The sequence below is a fragment of the Anopheles nili genome, chromosome 3, assembly GCF_943737925.1.
Source record: "Anopheles nili chromosome 3, idAnoNiliSN_F5_01, whole genome shotgun sequence".
Taxonomy (NCBI): Eukaryota; Metazoa; Arthropoda; class Insecta; order Diptera; family Culicidae; genus Anopheles; species Anopheles nili.
The window spans coordinates 68,335,000-68,348,135 of NC_071292.1; the positions used below are offsets into that span (position 1 = coordinate 68,335,000).

Genomic DNA, 13,136 nt, shown 5'->3' on the forward strand with positions numbered 1-13,136 from the left:
ATTAAACATATGTTATTATTTTGTAGTTTATTTCAAAACAGATAGAGCATTCCAGTTGAAAAAACAATTGAATAGTTGATTGTTAGATATTTAATAGTAAATGTAGTGATTTTTCTTTTAATTTAATACTAGATTTGATATTTATACCATAACAATGCTTTGCATCGCGTCACGTGGAAATGCGCCGTCATCAATTGGAATTGTCGGCCTTGAATGGTGTCAACGAACTATCAATATTTACGTTATTTTAATGCCATAGGATGTGTCGGCACAAGTTATAATCAAACCAAACAATATGAATTAGATTTTTGAAAAAAATCAGTTCACCATAAAGTAAGGGACGGCTAACATAAATGATGATTCTTATTTTCCAATATCGATGCAAAAGGCAGGGAATTATTTCCTCAAATGTCATGAGAACCATGAATTGTAAGATGTAAACCCATCGCAGTATTGCTTGGTAATGTGAGTAATTGCGGGATTCAGTGGCGTCAAAGGGGCTTGATCACAAGCTAAAAATGATTAATGCATGAAATTAGAGCGGGTTATAATGAACTTACTACTCGAAAATACACCCCAAGCACTCTTCGGGGCATTCAAGGCGAGCTTATTGGAGTTTGCACGTCTAATTTGTTATGTAGGATCTGTGTTTGACGTTCCTGCCGCAGTTCGTTTGTTGGTAGTAGAGAGCGTATTTTTGAGCAGGGTGTCGTAACGAACTAGCCGTCATCGTGCTACCCACAAAAAAGAAGTAAAAAAATCGTACAAGGGCTCTGAAAAGAAGCAACGAAGCTTGCTGTCCCTGCTACGGATCTAAGAGACGATTTCCTGATTAATTCCCAGCCAGAAAAGCTGCGGCTAAGTGTCAACAGTGCGGACAGCCTGGTGGGTTCTGCGAATGTCCCCGGGGTAGACAAATCGTGTGCTCGTTTTCTGTGACATAGCCATTCAGTACTGAAGCTAATGAGTGAAAATTGATTGGTAGTCAGAGCAGCGGGCCTCCCTGCCGTCTATATGCCCGCCAGTTTATTTGCCTATCCAGTGTTGTATATGAACGAATTTCTGAGGGTGGGTTGAAGTTATACCAAACTGCGCGGCGTTAACGTGATACGATATGGACCCATCGTCGGAACCGTCGAATGTAGATGATGCCCCGGAGCGGCGGCAGTCCACCGAGCGGACGGAGGATGAGAAGTCACAGACAGAAACCTCAGGGGATACCAGCCAAATGACAACCAAGTCTGAATCGGAAAAGGACGACATATCGCAGCAAAACGAAAATGAAACGACAGCGTCCTCAAACGGCAAATCGTCCGACCAGCAAGCTGCATCAACCTCATCGTCCTCATCTTCATCATCTTCCAAAGCTGCTCCACTGTCGAGCAGATCATTCGCTAAAATACCGATCTTCGTCGTAGAAGATCATCACGAAGTGCTAACGTTCCTTTATCGTTGTCTCGGTTCGAAGCATTTACCCCTGCACGGTAACCGGATCGTGCACTTCGATTCCCATCCTGACATGTGCATCCCGAAGCACATGCCCGCTAACTACGTGTTCAACAAGGACGATCTGTTGGATAGCATCAGCATCGAGAACTGGCTCATGCCGACCGTGTTTGCCGGCCATGTGGAGCGCATCGTTTGGATAAAGCCTCCGTGGTCGGAGCAAATACCTAAGGGCAAGTTCGAATTCCACGTCGGCGAGTTTGAGGGATCGATACGAACGGATTCGACGCTGGAGTACTTCGTGTCGGAAGGTTGCTATCAGCCGGAAGAGAAACTCGAGAACAGGAAACGTCTGCAGTTGGAGGTGTGCTCCGTTGACGAATACCCCGTTGGGGAGGATAAGGATTTGGAGCAGGGATACATTCTCGACATCGATCTGGATTACTTCAGCACACACAATCCCTTTCTGAAGATCTACGACCGAGTGCAGTTGTACGATAAGCTGAAGGACATTTTCGTCTCGCCCGAGCTGGCAGACGACACGGAGAACGATCTCGAGAAGCTCCAGCGCGTAGCACGCGATCGCGAGGAAAAGCTCGAGTTTCTCGAGTCCATCTTCCTGTATCTGGAGGAAGTGGGCAATTTGAAGCACTTTTTGGTAGACTACCAGCAGGAGATCAGCGAGGAGTACGCGGGCTTACTCGAGAAGGTAACGGCTTTAGTGCGCACGCTGAAGAAAGAGTACAAGGAGGAGGAGATCGATTGGTCTATGATCTACGATGCAGGCTGCACGTGCGACGTGACCGATTTACCGCACCACGAATCGAGCCGGGAAGAGATCGTGACGATGGTGCAGCAGCTCGAGCACTTCCTGGAGAAGCTTCCGTGTGCGCCGGTCGTGATTACGATATCGCGATCGAGCGAAGATGACTATACACCGGCTGAGCAGGTGGAAATGATACAGGAGATGGTGTTGGCGGCGCTTACAAAGTGCCTGCGAGTGGAGCTAGACACCCCGATACTGTACTATAAGGATCAGGAACTTAATTTGTAAGACAATAAACCAACATACACCAATCCTTTCTTTAAGTTAAATCCAGATTTGAGTGTATCAATTGAATATCACGCAAAACTTGGCTTATTTCTTGGGGTTTACAAGTTTTGTATCTTTTCACTCTATCAACTATATATCAGTTATATTCCGCAGTTCTAGAGGTTTGTGGCAGGATCATGGTAAAATTTAGAAAAATTGAAAAACAAATGTATTTATATGGTGTTGGGAGTATGTTTTCTGCATTTAAGGCTGACAAAGTATTCAAATTCGTTTAGGAATAGCAGTAGTAAAAACAATCACTAAGCAGCTTCCAGACCCCGCCTGGGGTGTCCGGCAAATCTCAGGCGACGTTGTCGCTTAAATCAGACTGATTGAAGTGTTTCGAAATGATGCTGATTAACAGATTTAGCGGCAGCACCTTCGCTTCGTCCTCTTGCTTCAGCTCGTTACGGAGTGCAATGCAGGATTTCGCAATGTCTCTAAGAACACTGTGAATATATGGTTCCAGTGGCTTAATGAGACAAGCGAGAATAGCGTAAATCCATTGTGGTATCCAATCTTTCCGATATCCTTCGAACCGAAGTAATTCTTTGTCATTTTCAGGTGGTGTCGTGGTGGTAGCGGGATCACAAAGTTCCGCTTCGGACGGTTCGTCATGCATTTGGGCATCTGTCGTCGATGCTTGATCACAATCCTGCAGCCACTCGTGCAAATATTCGAGCAATATTTCCAAATTTCGTTGCGGTATACTTAGCAAGGTGCTCACGTATGGCAGGTTATTAGCACAGTACTCGTACAGCTGCTTCCGGTCATCGAAATTCAGTTGTACATGCGCCCGTTGTAGATTTTCCTGGTATTGCGAACTGGTCCGATATGAGGTAATAGTTTCGCGCAGTTCAGTAAATTTTACATTCTGCATCGATTCCCATTCCTTCGTTGGCATAAGTGCCCGGTGTGCAACGTTTTTTACTTCATCCTAAAAAGATATATAAGTTTTTGAAATTTTCCTCCAATTCCATTCTTCGTATTGCATTACTTACCGTTGGCAAAGCAGCTATCCCAGAGAGTGCTTTCTGTTGGCGCATGGGTTGAGGTTTTGCTGCAACAACAACCACCGGGCATCTGCCGCGCTCGTACATTACTTTTTGAAGATACTGTTCACCGGTTTGTGGCATTAAATCTGGATCAAAATTTTCATCTGGCGGGTCAACAGCCAGCGCAGGCTTTTGTATCGTATCCACCTCCATTAATACGGGAAATTTCGACACCTTTAATCAGAGAATTTGGTAAAATTTTGGCAGAAAACGAGCTTCGTTTTATTCTTTATGCACTCGCATGACATGTGCAACTCGGTATTTATAAATTAAAGAACGATATCTAATTTAAATTTGCTTTCTGAAAAGAAAAATCACATTATTTTTTCTTTTGTTTCGTTGCAAAGTCGGCTGATTCTCTTCGCTGTAAGCGAGCAGAAAACATGAATTGTTTAAACACTCATGTGGATCAATAACAAATTAAAATATAAAGTGTATGCATACCTTGAATTCTTTACGTTAGATTTGTTCTTTTTAATTCATGTTATAGTCTAATTCACGACTAGAAAAACTAGTGTTTCATGCACATTCAACAAACTTTTAACGCAAAGAAAACAGCTTCCAAAACATTTGGGTTTCAACACACACATTTGTACATACTCGCGTTGTCAACATAAATGACAGCTTCGGTACGTCAGTAGGGCTTCAAATTGCGTACTCGTAAGATCAGTTGCGATTGTTTTTTATCCAGGAGTTTTAGTATACACCGTGCATAAATCGTCATAACCGAAACATGTTCATGTTTAGTGCTCTATTAAGCCGTGCTGATTAACTATCGGTTCTTGCATTGTTCGATAACATGCTTATTATATCGATCTTTGGTAAAATGCGCTAGAGAGGCCGCTAGATGATCATTAGAGTTGAATGTTGTAAAAGTTAGGTTAGGATTTCGAGATAGTGAAACGCGTGTTCCGATATTATAATGGGCCACATTTCTTTCACCTAAACGAAGAAGAAGATAATGTTATTCTCTGTCATGAAACCCAAACGTAAATAGTAACATGTTGTTGTACATAAAACGTTTGCAAATCATAGTACGTAGGGAGAACATTACGGCTGCTGTTTTAGTGTTTCCCTTGTGTTCCTAATGTTGATTTCACATAGTTGAGATCATGTATCGTCTACGTGTAGTGAATGTGCGTAAATGTCTCAGCGAATCTTTGAAATCGTTGGCCTTGCTGCCATTCAAACGCTGATCGTGAAAGTGTTGTTCCTAAGTCAATTTTCGTTTGCTCCAGTAGTGCAGTGGTTGTTGATAGTGATATGCTTCACGGTTGCCTTGGTCATGTTGAAGCGAAGCAAAAGTGTTCGTTGTATTACAATGTTACTGGTGCCGCAGTTCTTAAGCAAACGCGGCCGGGCAGCGCTGATTGGATACATTTTCATTCTAACCGTCACTGGACCGACCGAGAATACGATGCGCAATGTGGAGATACTAGGAGAAACGTTAAGCTGCACTCAGGACCAGTTAAAGGTGGCCATTAGAGATACGATGAAGGCACTTCAGGTTCCTTTTCTTGCCATAAAACAGATCATAGACGACTTGCTGAAAACTGTGGAGAAATCTTTCATGAAGATTCAACGGACGCTGATGGAAATGCTGAAGCTGGTGAAAAGGATCCGTCAGTTGGAAATCGAACCGTGAGTGTTGAAAGTACTTTTTTAATTTTCATTACATTGTAGTCTACTCGATCAAAAAAGCGTATAACTGGCTGCGGGATGTGGTATCCGTTTGCAACGATAAAATGGGAAGTCCATCCGATCGATGCCTCAATGCACTAGATCAAACAATCGAAGGATGCAAGGAAGAAATGGGAAACATGGATTTCCTGTGTGAGGTCACGCAGGTCGGCAAAACAATTTGCTACGGTGCGAAAATGGTCGATTATTTCTGTGAATTGATCGATTTCATTAGCGATAGCGTGGTGGCAGAAATTGAACAAGGTAAATTGTTGAGCCACTCACATGCTTTGCCATGTAAGGACATACATTGCTAGCTTATCTTCTTTTAAGGTATTCAAACTTTAATGCGAAACATGCAGGAACTGTTCCGTGTAAAAGTTGAATACGATCATTCGTTTGATTTTGTAACAAATGTCTCAAAAACTTTTGTCGAAGTTAGTGCTGATGTTCGAGAGGAGATTGTCCTCCGAAGCTTACCTCTGCGAAGATCATTCAATGTGCTGGGAATAATTACTAGTGGATTTTTTATTTGTATTGTTCTGAGGTTTGTGCATGGTTTTGTTAAAAATTGATACATTTCTCATGCCATTTATCGTTTCTAGAGCTGTTCGTTACTGGAGGAATTACATGAAGAAAGATGGCTTCGATAACCGTTTCTTATCCGAAGATTTTTATGCCATTGAAGATCGAAGGATGGCGTTAGATGTTGAAACAGTTTTTCCGCTAACTCGCAAGGAAAGTTATCGATATGTTCCCTTGACATCTTTTCATTTGACGTGGAAGGAACGTTTTCGGATAGCGAAATCACTGACGTTTTTGTTGATTTCAACCATTCAAATAGGAAGCCAGTTGTTCGCGGATTACGCGCTATACTGGCTACTCACTCTGATAAAACATTTTATGCAAGAAGATCCTAGTTATTTGAAAGGATCCACTCTGAGCAATACAACCCCGCTAGCGATAGGCGTGAGAGGTGATGGTGTGTTAGCAGATATATTGCGTGATATCGTACGATCGTTTGAACCCATCGTCAATGGAACGGCTATCGATCCATCTCGGTGTATTCCAGATGCGTCAATTCCTCGTTTCGCTCGGTACGGTCAGATTGCAACGCTACTCGCACTCTGTTGGTTGTTTGCCTTCATGGAACCGTACGGATTGCGCGTGAGGCAAATCGTAATGCGTCGATATTATCCCGCTCGAGCTCGTGCCAGAGCCATATGGTTATATGGAGATATCTTACTGAAAAGGGAGAGCTTACTTAAAGTTCTCAGACGCCGTATCGTTGGCCAGACTGCTCGGAATGATCGCGAAAAGGTGCCCTGGTTGGATGTGGTTCGAGCAAAGACTAACCGTTTTTGGATCCTGCGAAGACTGCTCGGAACGGCACGATCTGTTCGCTGTACATTGTGTGGTGATGTATTAGACGAGCAATCAGATGTACAGATTCGTTGCATACGTCCCGAATGTCCTGGTGTCTACTGCCAGGACTGCTTTCTTGAAACAGCAAATAGCTGCTCGCTTTGCTTGTCCACGCTGATCGTTGAATCGTCTTCCATAACAAGCGGCATTTCTTTTGAAAGAGCATCCTTTAACGCCATCTAGGGGCATTATATGAAAGTCTTCGCATGCAACATTCACGAAACGCATGCAAACAATGTTTTTGATGTTTCTGAAGGGACGTTTGAAGATGGTTAACATTTGAAAATTCAAACATATAAATTAAAATAAAGTGTAGCATTTTGCCTCTGATCTGAGTTTTTTTTTCAATCATAAACGATTATAATCAGAATCAATTTGCTTCTGCATAATCAAATATCTAAACTATAAAGGCTGAGTAAAAACCGCCAAAGTGGGAATTGAAAAGGACACATATTTACACACCACATAGATAAATTGACTCGTTCGCTACACGAAACCTGGAGTCGACAGCATGAGTGACGAAATTCTCTCCGATTTCTGCTACCGGTACTGAGCACTTAGATCCCCGCCTCCTCGAACCACCTGTACGCTCGGCGCCCAATCCGTTGGTCCGCGCACTGGCACTGACGTCACAGAGATTGTCGCAGCCTCCGGAACGCCGGTACGGAGTAGAAATTTTCCGCTCCCAACTCTTGTGAAATCGAATGAATGAAAATGAACCGCACCTTCGAAGGAAAACCCGTGGGTATGGAAAAGCGCGAACGATACTAGCCGAGAGTGTCGGCCTGCGCCAGAGAATCGGCCAGAGAACCGGCACAAGAGGAACGAGAGAGACAGCCTGCTGCGAGTGTGACAGAGCAAACGGCTCACCGTCCCAGGATAACAGGCTCTTTGTTATCTCCCGTGACATCGGCTCCCCGGGTGTACGCTTTTGTGTGGTGGGTTGATGAATCCAGCGCCACCCAGACACCGGTGGCAGAGTATCACAGGCTCCCGGTTCCATTGGCTCCTGTCGCATTATCCTGGCGGTGGCTGGACCAATTGTTACCGGCGGAACGTTTCGAATGGTCTGTCGCTCTAGGCGGCTCCAGGTGCAGTGCTTGTGTCAACTAACAGTGTGCGCAAACCACGGCCGGTGTTGTGATTTTTCCTTCCTGTGACCTCACAGCATTTTCACGCACCATCTCTGGAAAACTCTTCCTCAAAAGCTTCGGTCAGTGTGTCGGGTTTTGCGAGGGCTACAAACTGGCTGGCTGCTGGATGCCGAACACACGAGCACGACACTCGCGCGATTCCGTAGCGAGCGAGTTCCGAGTTCCGCTGCTCGGGGAAATTCTGGAAAGGTTGTGTGTACGTCTACGGGCTTTGTCGGAGTCTGGCAAGTAGTTCCAACCGGTGTGCAGTGCGTTTTTCGCGAATCGGACTTGCTTTTGCGCGCCTTCCCCCGGGAAGGAGACAAACGCTGGGTGAAAAAGGGTGGACATAAACAGACACACAGGCGTATGCGTGTGCGTGTACGGACGCGCATTTTCCCTCCTGCGTAACGTGTGAAGTTTTCCGCGCGGGCGGGCAGGATCTATCAGGAGCACACTGTGGTCCTTGATGCCAATCGCCATCCCTGCAGGCTAAAAGCGATTGAATTCGCGTATGGTTGGTGTCCTTGTTCTGCGATAGGACGCAGCAAGGATTGCGTGTACGGTGTACAAAGGAAAAGTGTGTTTGTGCGCGCGCGTGTGTGTGCCGGAATACTTTCTTTTTTGGGGTGTCCACATTGATTCGGGTCCACGGCATTCCGGGTGGCATGTGTTCGCGTCGAGAGGTCCAAAATAGTACTATGGTTCTGCTCAATTATGTAATCATCTGTTGAACGGAGGCGAAAACGAACCAAACTTTGAGGTGTACGATACACACACACACACATACACATACGCAGAGGAGCTTTCTTTTCGACCCATCACGATGGAACCTGCGCCAACCGGTAGTGTGTTTCCGGTGCGACCGTCTCTGGACCATTTGCTTGCGATGGGAGAGGATGATGAGGATGATGAACAGCAGGAGGAAAATACATCGACTGATGTCAACTCGCCTTTGATGGATGAAACGATACAAAAGGAGATGCAGCCCAACGAGGACGAGAAACCGGCAGTTGAGAGTAAAGCTGCAGATGACGAGGGTGAGGACGAAGACGATGGGGCTTCGGAAATGACGGAACCACAGGAACAGCCGGTAACGCAACAGTGTGCGACTAAGGAGCAGGTAGGTGTGGCTGATTAATCTCCTTGCGGGTTTATTATCATCGTTTCCTGATTGGTATCGTCAAGGATGCCCGGGAAATGAGCGGTTGACATTAAAAATAACAAGTATCTCTAGCGCATCGGATGTGGAAACTGAAAAATATTGCCCATATGCAGAAAGGCGTTCTGTCCAGTCAGTTCGTTTCATAACCCGAGGTGTCATCTGTTGAAAAGCCACTAATGTCAGTAACAAATTTCTACAGCAGATGTGGAGTAATTTACCGCATGTATTGTAAAGTGCAAAACCAAATCCGGAGTCTCATGCAACAGTTTAATCCGTTCCCATGGGATGTACCATACAGCTCCAAAGCGGAACCTTCCCAGAACCAATGTGATCCGGAAGTAGCAACGTCCTTTCTTTCAGGCCATCGAGAAGAAAATCGATCCGTGTGATGCTGAAAGTTGAGCGACTCCGATGAGAGTCAGCATGAGGAGTTGCTTTGAAGAAATTGTACCGATTTCACTAGAACGGGAAAGTCGGTTCACTTTTTAAAGGGAAACGTGCAGAGTAAAAGGGGCTTATAAGAGGTTGGGTAGTAGCAATATTGCGTCGAAAAAAAAAACACGACTGATTGGATCGTACGGAAGGAAATCCGTACCGCTGCAAAATATGAGAAGCATGGGAAAAGTGCCCTTTCTTATTCGTTGGACCTGTGGAAAACGGCAAACTCGTGCACACTGCCCTTCAACGTTGTGAGTGTCGGCCTGATGGCGGAAGTTAGTTCCACAGACTTTCGGGTGTATCGTACCGAGTGGCTGAATTAAGCATGAGGATGAGGTGGATTACCAAGCACCCCGACGAGTGTGTTTGCCTGCAGCAGGGGTTCATTCGTATGAAACAGAAATGGAGCGCAATACTGCGGGAAAGCGGGTGAAGCCAGGAAGAAAACCCATTAAAGTAATGTTCTGGTACGGACACTGGCTGGCGGTGGACCCAAAAAGCGTATTCGTGAACTTTTTTTTTTCTTTGGTCACACTTTAAGGGTTACCGAACTTCCACTCGGTGACTTCCGATTACTCTGAGCTGAGCGGTCCTTTATGAGCCGGGTTATGCTACAGCGCTTCATGTTTGTGAACTAGAACTGTAAGCAAGGTTTAATCCGTTCAAGGTGTGCCTTTTTAACCGCTCATAGCGCGATGATGACGACAGGGAGACAGCGACGTGGCGTTCCTCGCCGGATAATCTGGCAATCTACGGGCCATGGTGCAAATTGACGACGTTTTGGTGCTCGGAATATTACGCTGGAGATTGCTTCGATGGCGTGGTATTATAATAATCATTTTTTATCCTCGTAGAGGGTTAATGAGCTGATCCTGTTATTCATTTTGTTCGCTTGCAGCGACGATTCGTTACCGTGACCGTTGCTAAACGCTCTATTGAAGTGAATCTTTATTTTTATTTAGTTGAAGTTGATTATTTTTCCGACAAAAATTCGTTGAAATAGTTGAAACCCAAGCAGACCAGAGATAGTATGTTTGACTATGTCTTGGTACTGACACACTCGTGAAAAAACTTCTTGATAAGATAAGAGTCTGGGAAATTCCAAACTCAGCTATCTTTTTCGGGTTTTCCTTTGAACTTTGTTTACTTCGTACCTCTATGTACTTCGTTTGCAAGGTAGCAAAATGTTTATATTTTGTCTTTTTCGATGTTATCTTCCAATAAATTTATTTTGTTTACATGAGCACTTTTGCATCATAAATTACCATTTTTTTCAAAAACCATGCTTTACATTTTCAATTGCTCTTGTGTTCTTATGCATGGGAACTAATTACGAAATTTAAAGCGAAATGTACCCATATTTTACCGCCATATCTCAAGCGCCCTTTCACACCCGCGTGAGATGCGCGGTAAAATGAAAGTGAAAATAAATATGGATCAACTAGGGCTTAGCGTGTCTGACGGTACGATAAGGACTTTTCTGGGCTTCGTAGGTTCGTTTGTAGGTCTTTTACCTTTCTTGTTTCTGTGTGTGCCTTTCGTTGTCCGCAGATCCGCTCTCTTCTTATTCTCCGTTTGATCCATACCCGCAAAGGAACACAATTTTTTGAAAAGAAAAAAAAAGGCTTAAACCCACCTCGTTGGTCGATTGCACTCGTAAAACACGTGTTTGAGGTTGTTTGATTTTGTTTCGCTTGTTCGTTGGACGAACGTTGGTCGAGGCGCGAAAATGGGACGCGTCTGGAAACCGATTCACTATAAATGGAGGGCTTCGAAACGTGGCTCGTATGTGTCTCCAGGCGATGGCACTTATCCAAGTAGCCGTCGGCGATAAACGCACATCACCACCCTCTGCGATCGTATAGGCCCTTTCAGATCAACTGTCGAACATGGATTTGGACAAGCATTATCGCACCGCTGGGTAGGGCGATAGGAAAGGTGTCACGATCCAGCAGGTTACAAACTCTGCGCCACGGTAAAAGGTGTCAACTCGGCTGGACTATCGTTGTCACCAAATATTGACCGGCTTTTTTGGTGTTTGACATACTTGTTGGTTTTTTTTTTATTATTCCCATCGCGCCTTTGGAATCGTACCGCATCGTGTATTTGCTTTGGTTTCGACATTTTTTCGGGCTAGACCGACCTCTCTGGAATCCAGTCGCCTTTCAAACAGCGGAACGAATTTATCTGGGAACTCCGAGTATAGTTGCAAGCACAGCGCAGCAAATCAGTAATACATGTATTCCAAGTTCTCCACGTCGAACTGTGTAACGTACCGACTTGTTGAAGTACATCGTAGGTGCGCCTCTGATACACTCGCCCTAAGGGCCTGCGGACGTCCCGATGAAGTTCGTGGTGAAAGTTAGCTAGCTGAAGACAAAACTTTACCGGAACTGAGCTCCAAACGGCGTGCTTTATGTTTTCTCATGTTTAGACACCCTGTTGAGCCCTTCAAATTCGTTAATCTAACGTAACGTGTGTTTGGTCATGCTTGTGCTCGAATAAGTATTTGTGCTGTAGGCGATAAAGAAAATCGTACGCTCGAATCTCATGAAGTGGTCCTTTTATCGATGTTTTATCATCTAACTTTAAAACCTCTTGTATCAAAATGATTTCTTTCTTATATTTATCGCAGGATTTTAATTACCCATTTTTATAATGCACGGAAAATTAGATGTCTCCTCGGTGATGGTGGCCATGGATCTTCCCTTTTTTTTCATTGCGCCCGCGCAACAGGTCCAAAAAGCATAAATCGTTAGTTCGTTACCCTCGTATGGCATGAGCCTCTCTTTGCCGCCGGTAGTCAGTTCGATTTCTTGGTGACCGTTTCACTCGTGGATCGTGCCTGTTGATTTATGGTACGACTTTGTGGGGACGTTTTGTTACCAACGACTGTTCCCAAAATTTATAGGCTTATGCTTTCGTTCGTATGAATGTTTTCCCCTTTTCCGTACCTTATCGGTATTTAATTTCTATCCGACAACAACTTGTTTCGTCTTTTGATCATTTCGTTGCTTCGACGTTATTTTCACCACAGAGTTCACTCGCCGGTCAGGAGCTGATTTGTGACACTTACCTCATAAGGATCGCCAAGAAGCGGTAAAACGCGTGGGTCTTTTTTGTTGTGCTCCAGCATCCAACAACGCGCCGCTTATTAAGATGATAATTTATGTTTGAATTAGAATGACAAAAACCCGTACGGGACGGAAAGCAAACGCTCGATTAAACGGCTGGGACGGTGCGATTGAATCGATTTTTCCAAAACGGATCGTCGTCGTGTGAGTTCTACACTCCCGATTGTTTGATTTAATAATCATTAATTTTATCGAAACGAAAAAACGACACTTTAAATATGACAGCTAACGAGACGATGAAAAACACTCTTCCATCGTTCGTTTTCCTTTCTTTCGACATTTTTGTTCGCAGCTTTTGGAGGCAATTGTCGCGCTCGGTTGGGCTTGGGAGATTCGATCGCAGAAGAGTATCCCCGGTTCAAGCGTAGGGCTTCTTCGGCGTTTTTTTCAGTGCTTCACAAAGAAAAGCCGCTAAACTCGCGCCTGAAATTTTGGAGGATTTCCTCGGAATCGCCTCCGTTGCGCGCTATGCTGTCGGTTCACGGAAAGATGGAAAATTTTGTTTACATCCTTTCGGATGGCTCTCCGATCGTTCCTTACGTGGGCCCATTCGCTTCGCTGCTTATC

The 13,136-nt window shown here is 44.7% G+C and overlaps 4 protein-coding genes across 4 annotated transcripts in view; 3 read left to right on the forward strand and 1 right to left on the reverse strand.

Moving 5' to 3' along the window:
* Positions 1-1,074: 1,074 nt before the first annotated feature.
* Positions 1,075-2,514, forward strand: LOC128725578 (UPF0489 protein C5orf22 homolog). The gene has a single exon (XM_053819332.1). The coding sequence runs from the start codon at positions 1,115-1,117 to the stop codon at positions 2,498-2,500; it is 1,386 nt and encodes a 461-aa protein (XP_053675307.1). The 5' UTR covers positions 1,075-1,114; the 3' UTR covers positions 2,501-2,514.
* Positions 2,515-2,616: 102 nt separating this feature from the next.
* On the reverse strand, positions 2,617-3,747 carry LOC128726021 (protein Gemin2). Its single transcript, XM_053819801.1, has 2 exons — positions 3,541-3,747; positions 2,617-3,476 (listed from the first exon to the last, which is right to left on the reverse strand). The coding sequence occupies exons 1-2, from the start codon at positions 3,745-3,747 to the stop codon at positions 2,841-2,843; spliced, it is 843 nt and encodes a 280-aa protein (XP_053675776.1). The 3' UTR covers positions 2,617-2,840.
* A 991-nt stretch (positions 3,748-4,738) lies between these two features.
* LOC128724907 (DC-STAMP domain-containing protein 2-like) lies at positions 4,739-6,882 on the forward strand. The gene is made up of 4 exons (XM_053818628.1): positions 4,739-5,216; positions 5,278-5,538; positions 5,608-5,821; positions 5,880-6,882. Exons 1-4 carry the CDS (start codon positions 4,739-4,741, stop codon positions 6,880-6,882), a joined length of 1,956 nt encoding a protein of 651 aa, XP_053674603.1.
* Positions 6,883-8,658: 1,776 nt separating this feature from the next.
* Positions 8,659-13,136, forward strand: part of LOC128723624 (breast cancer anti-estrogen resistance protein 1) — a 111,190-nt gene continuing 106,712 nt past the window's right edge. Inside the window, exon 1 of the mRNA XM_053817383.1 lies at positions 8,659-8,955. Coding sequence (XP_053673358.1) covers positions 8,659-8,955 — 297 coding nt within the window. The remainder of the gene's footprint in view (positions 8,956-13,136) is intronic.

Bases quoted from the DNA above. Each gene is read 5' to 3' on its own strand.
- LOC128725578 (XM_053819332.1), top strand. From the start codon at position 1,115: ATGGACCCATCGTCGGAACCGTCGAATGTAGATGATGCCCCGGAGCGG.
- LOC128726021 (XM_053819801.1), bottom strand. From the start codon at position 3,747: ATGGAGGTGGATACGATACAAAAGCCTGCGCTGGCTGTTGACCCGCCA. The intron at 3,477-3,540 runs GTAAGTAATGCA...ATATCTTTTTAG, and splicing joins GGATAGCTGCTTTGCCAACG to GATGAAGTAAAAAACGTTGC.
- LOC128724907 (XM_053818628.1), top strand. From the start codon at position 4,739: ATGTCTCAGCGAATCTTTGAAATCGTTGGCCTTGCTGCCATTCAAACG. The intron at 5,217-5,277 runs GTCAGTTGGAAA...ATTACATTGTAG, and splicing joins GAAGCTGGTGAAAAGGATCC to TCTACTCGATCAAAAAAGCG. The intron at 5,822-5,879 runs GTTTGTGCATGG...TATCGTTTCTAG, and splicing joins TTTATTTGTATTGTTCTGAG to AGCTGTTCGTTACTGGAGGA.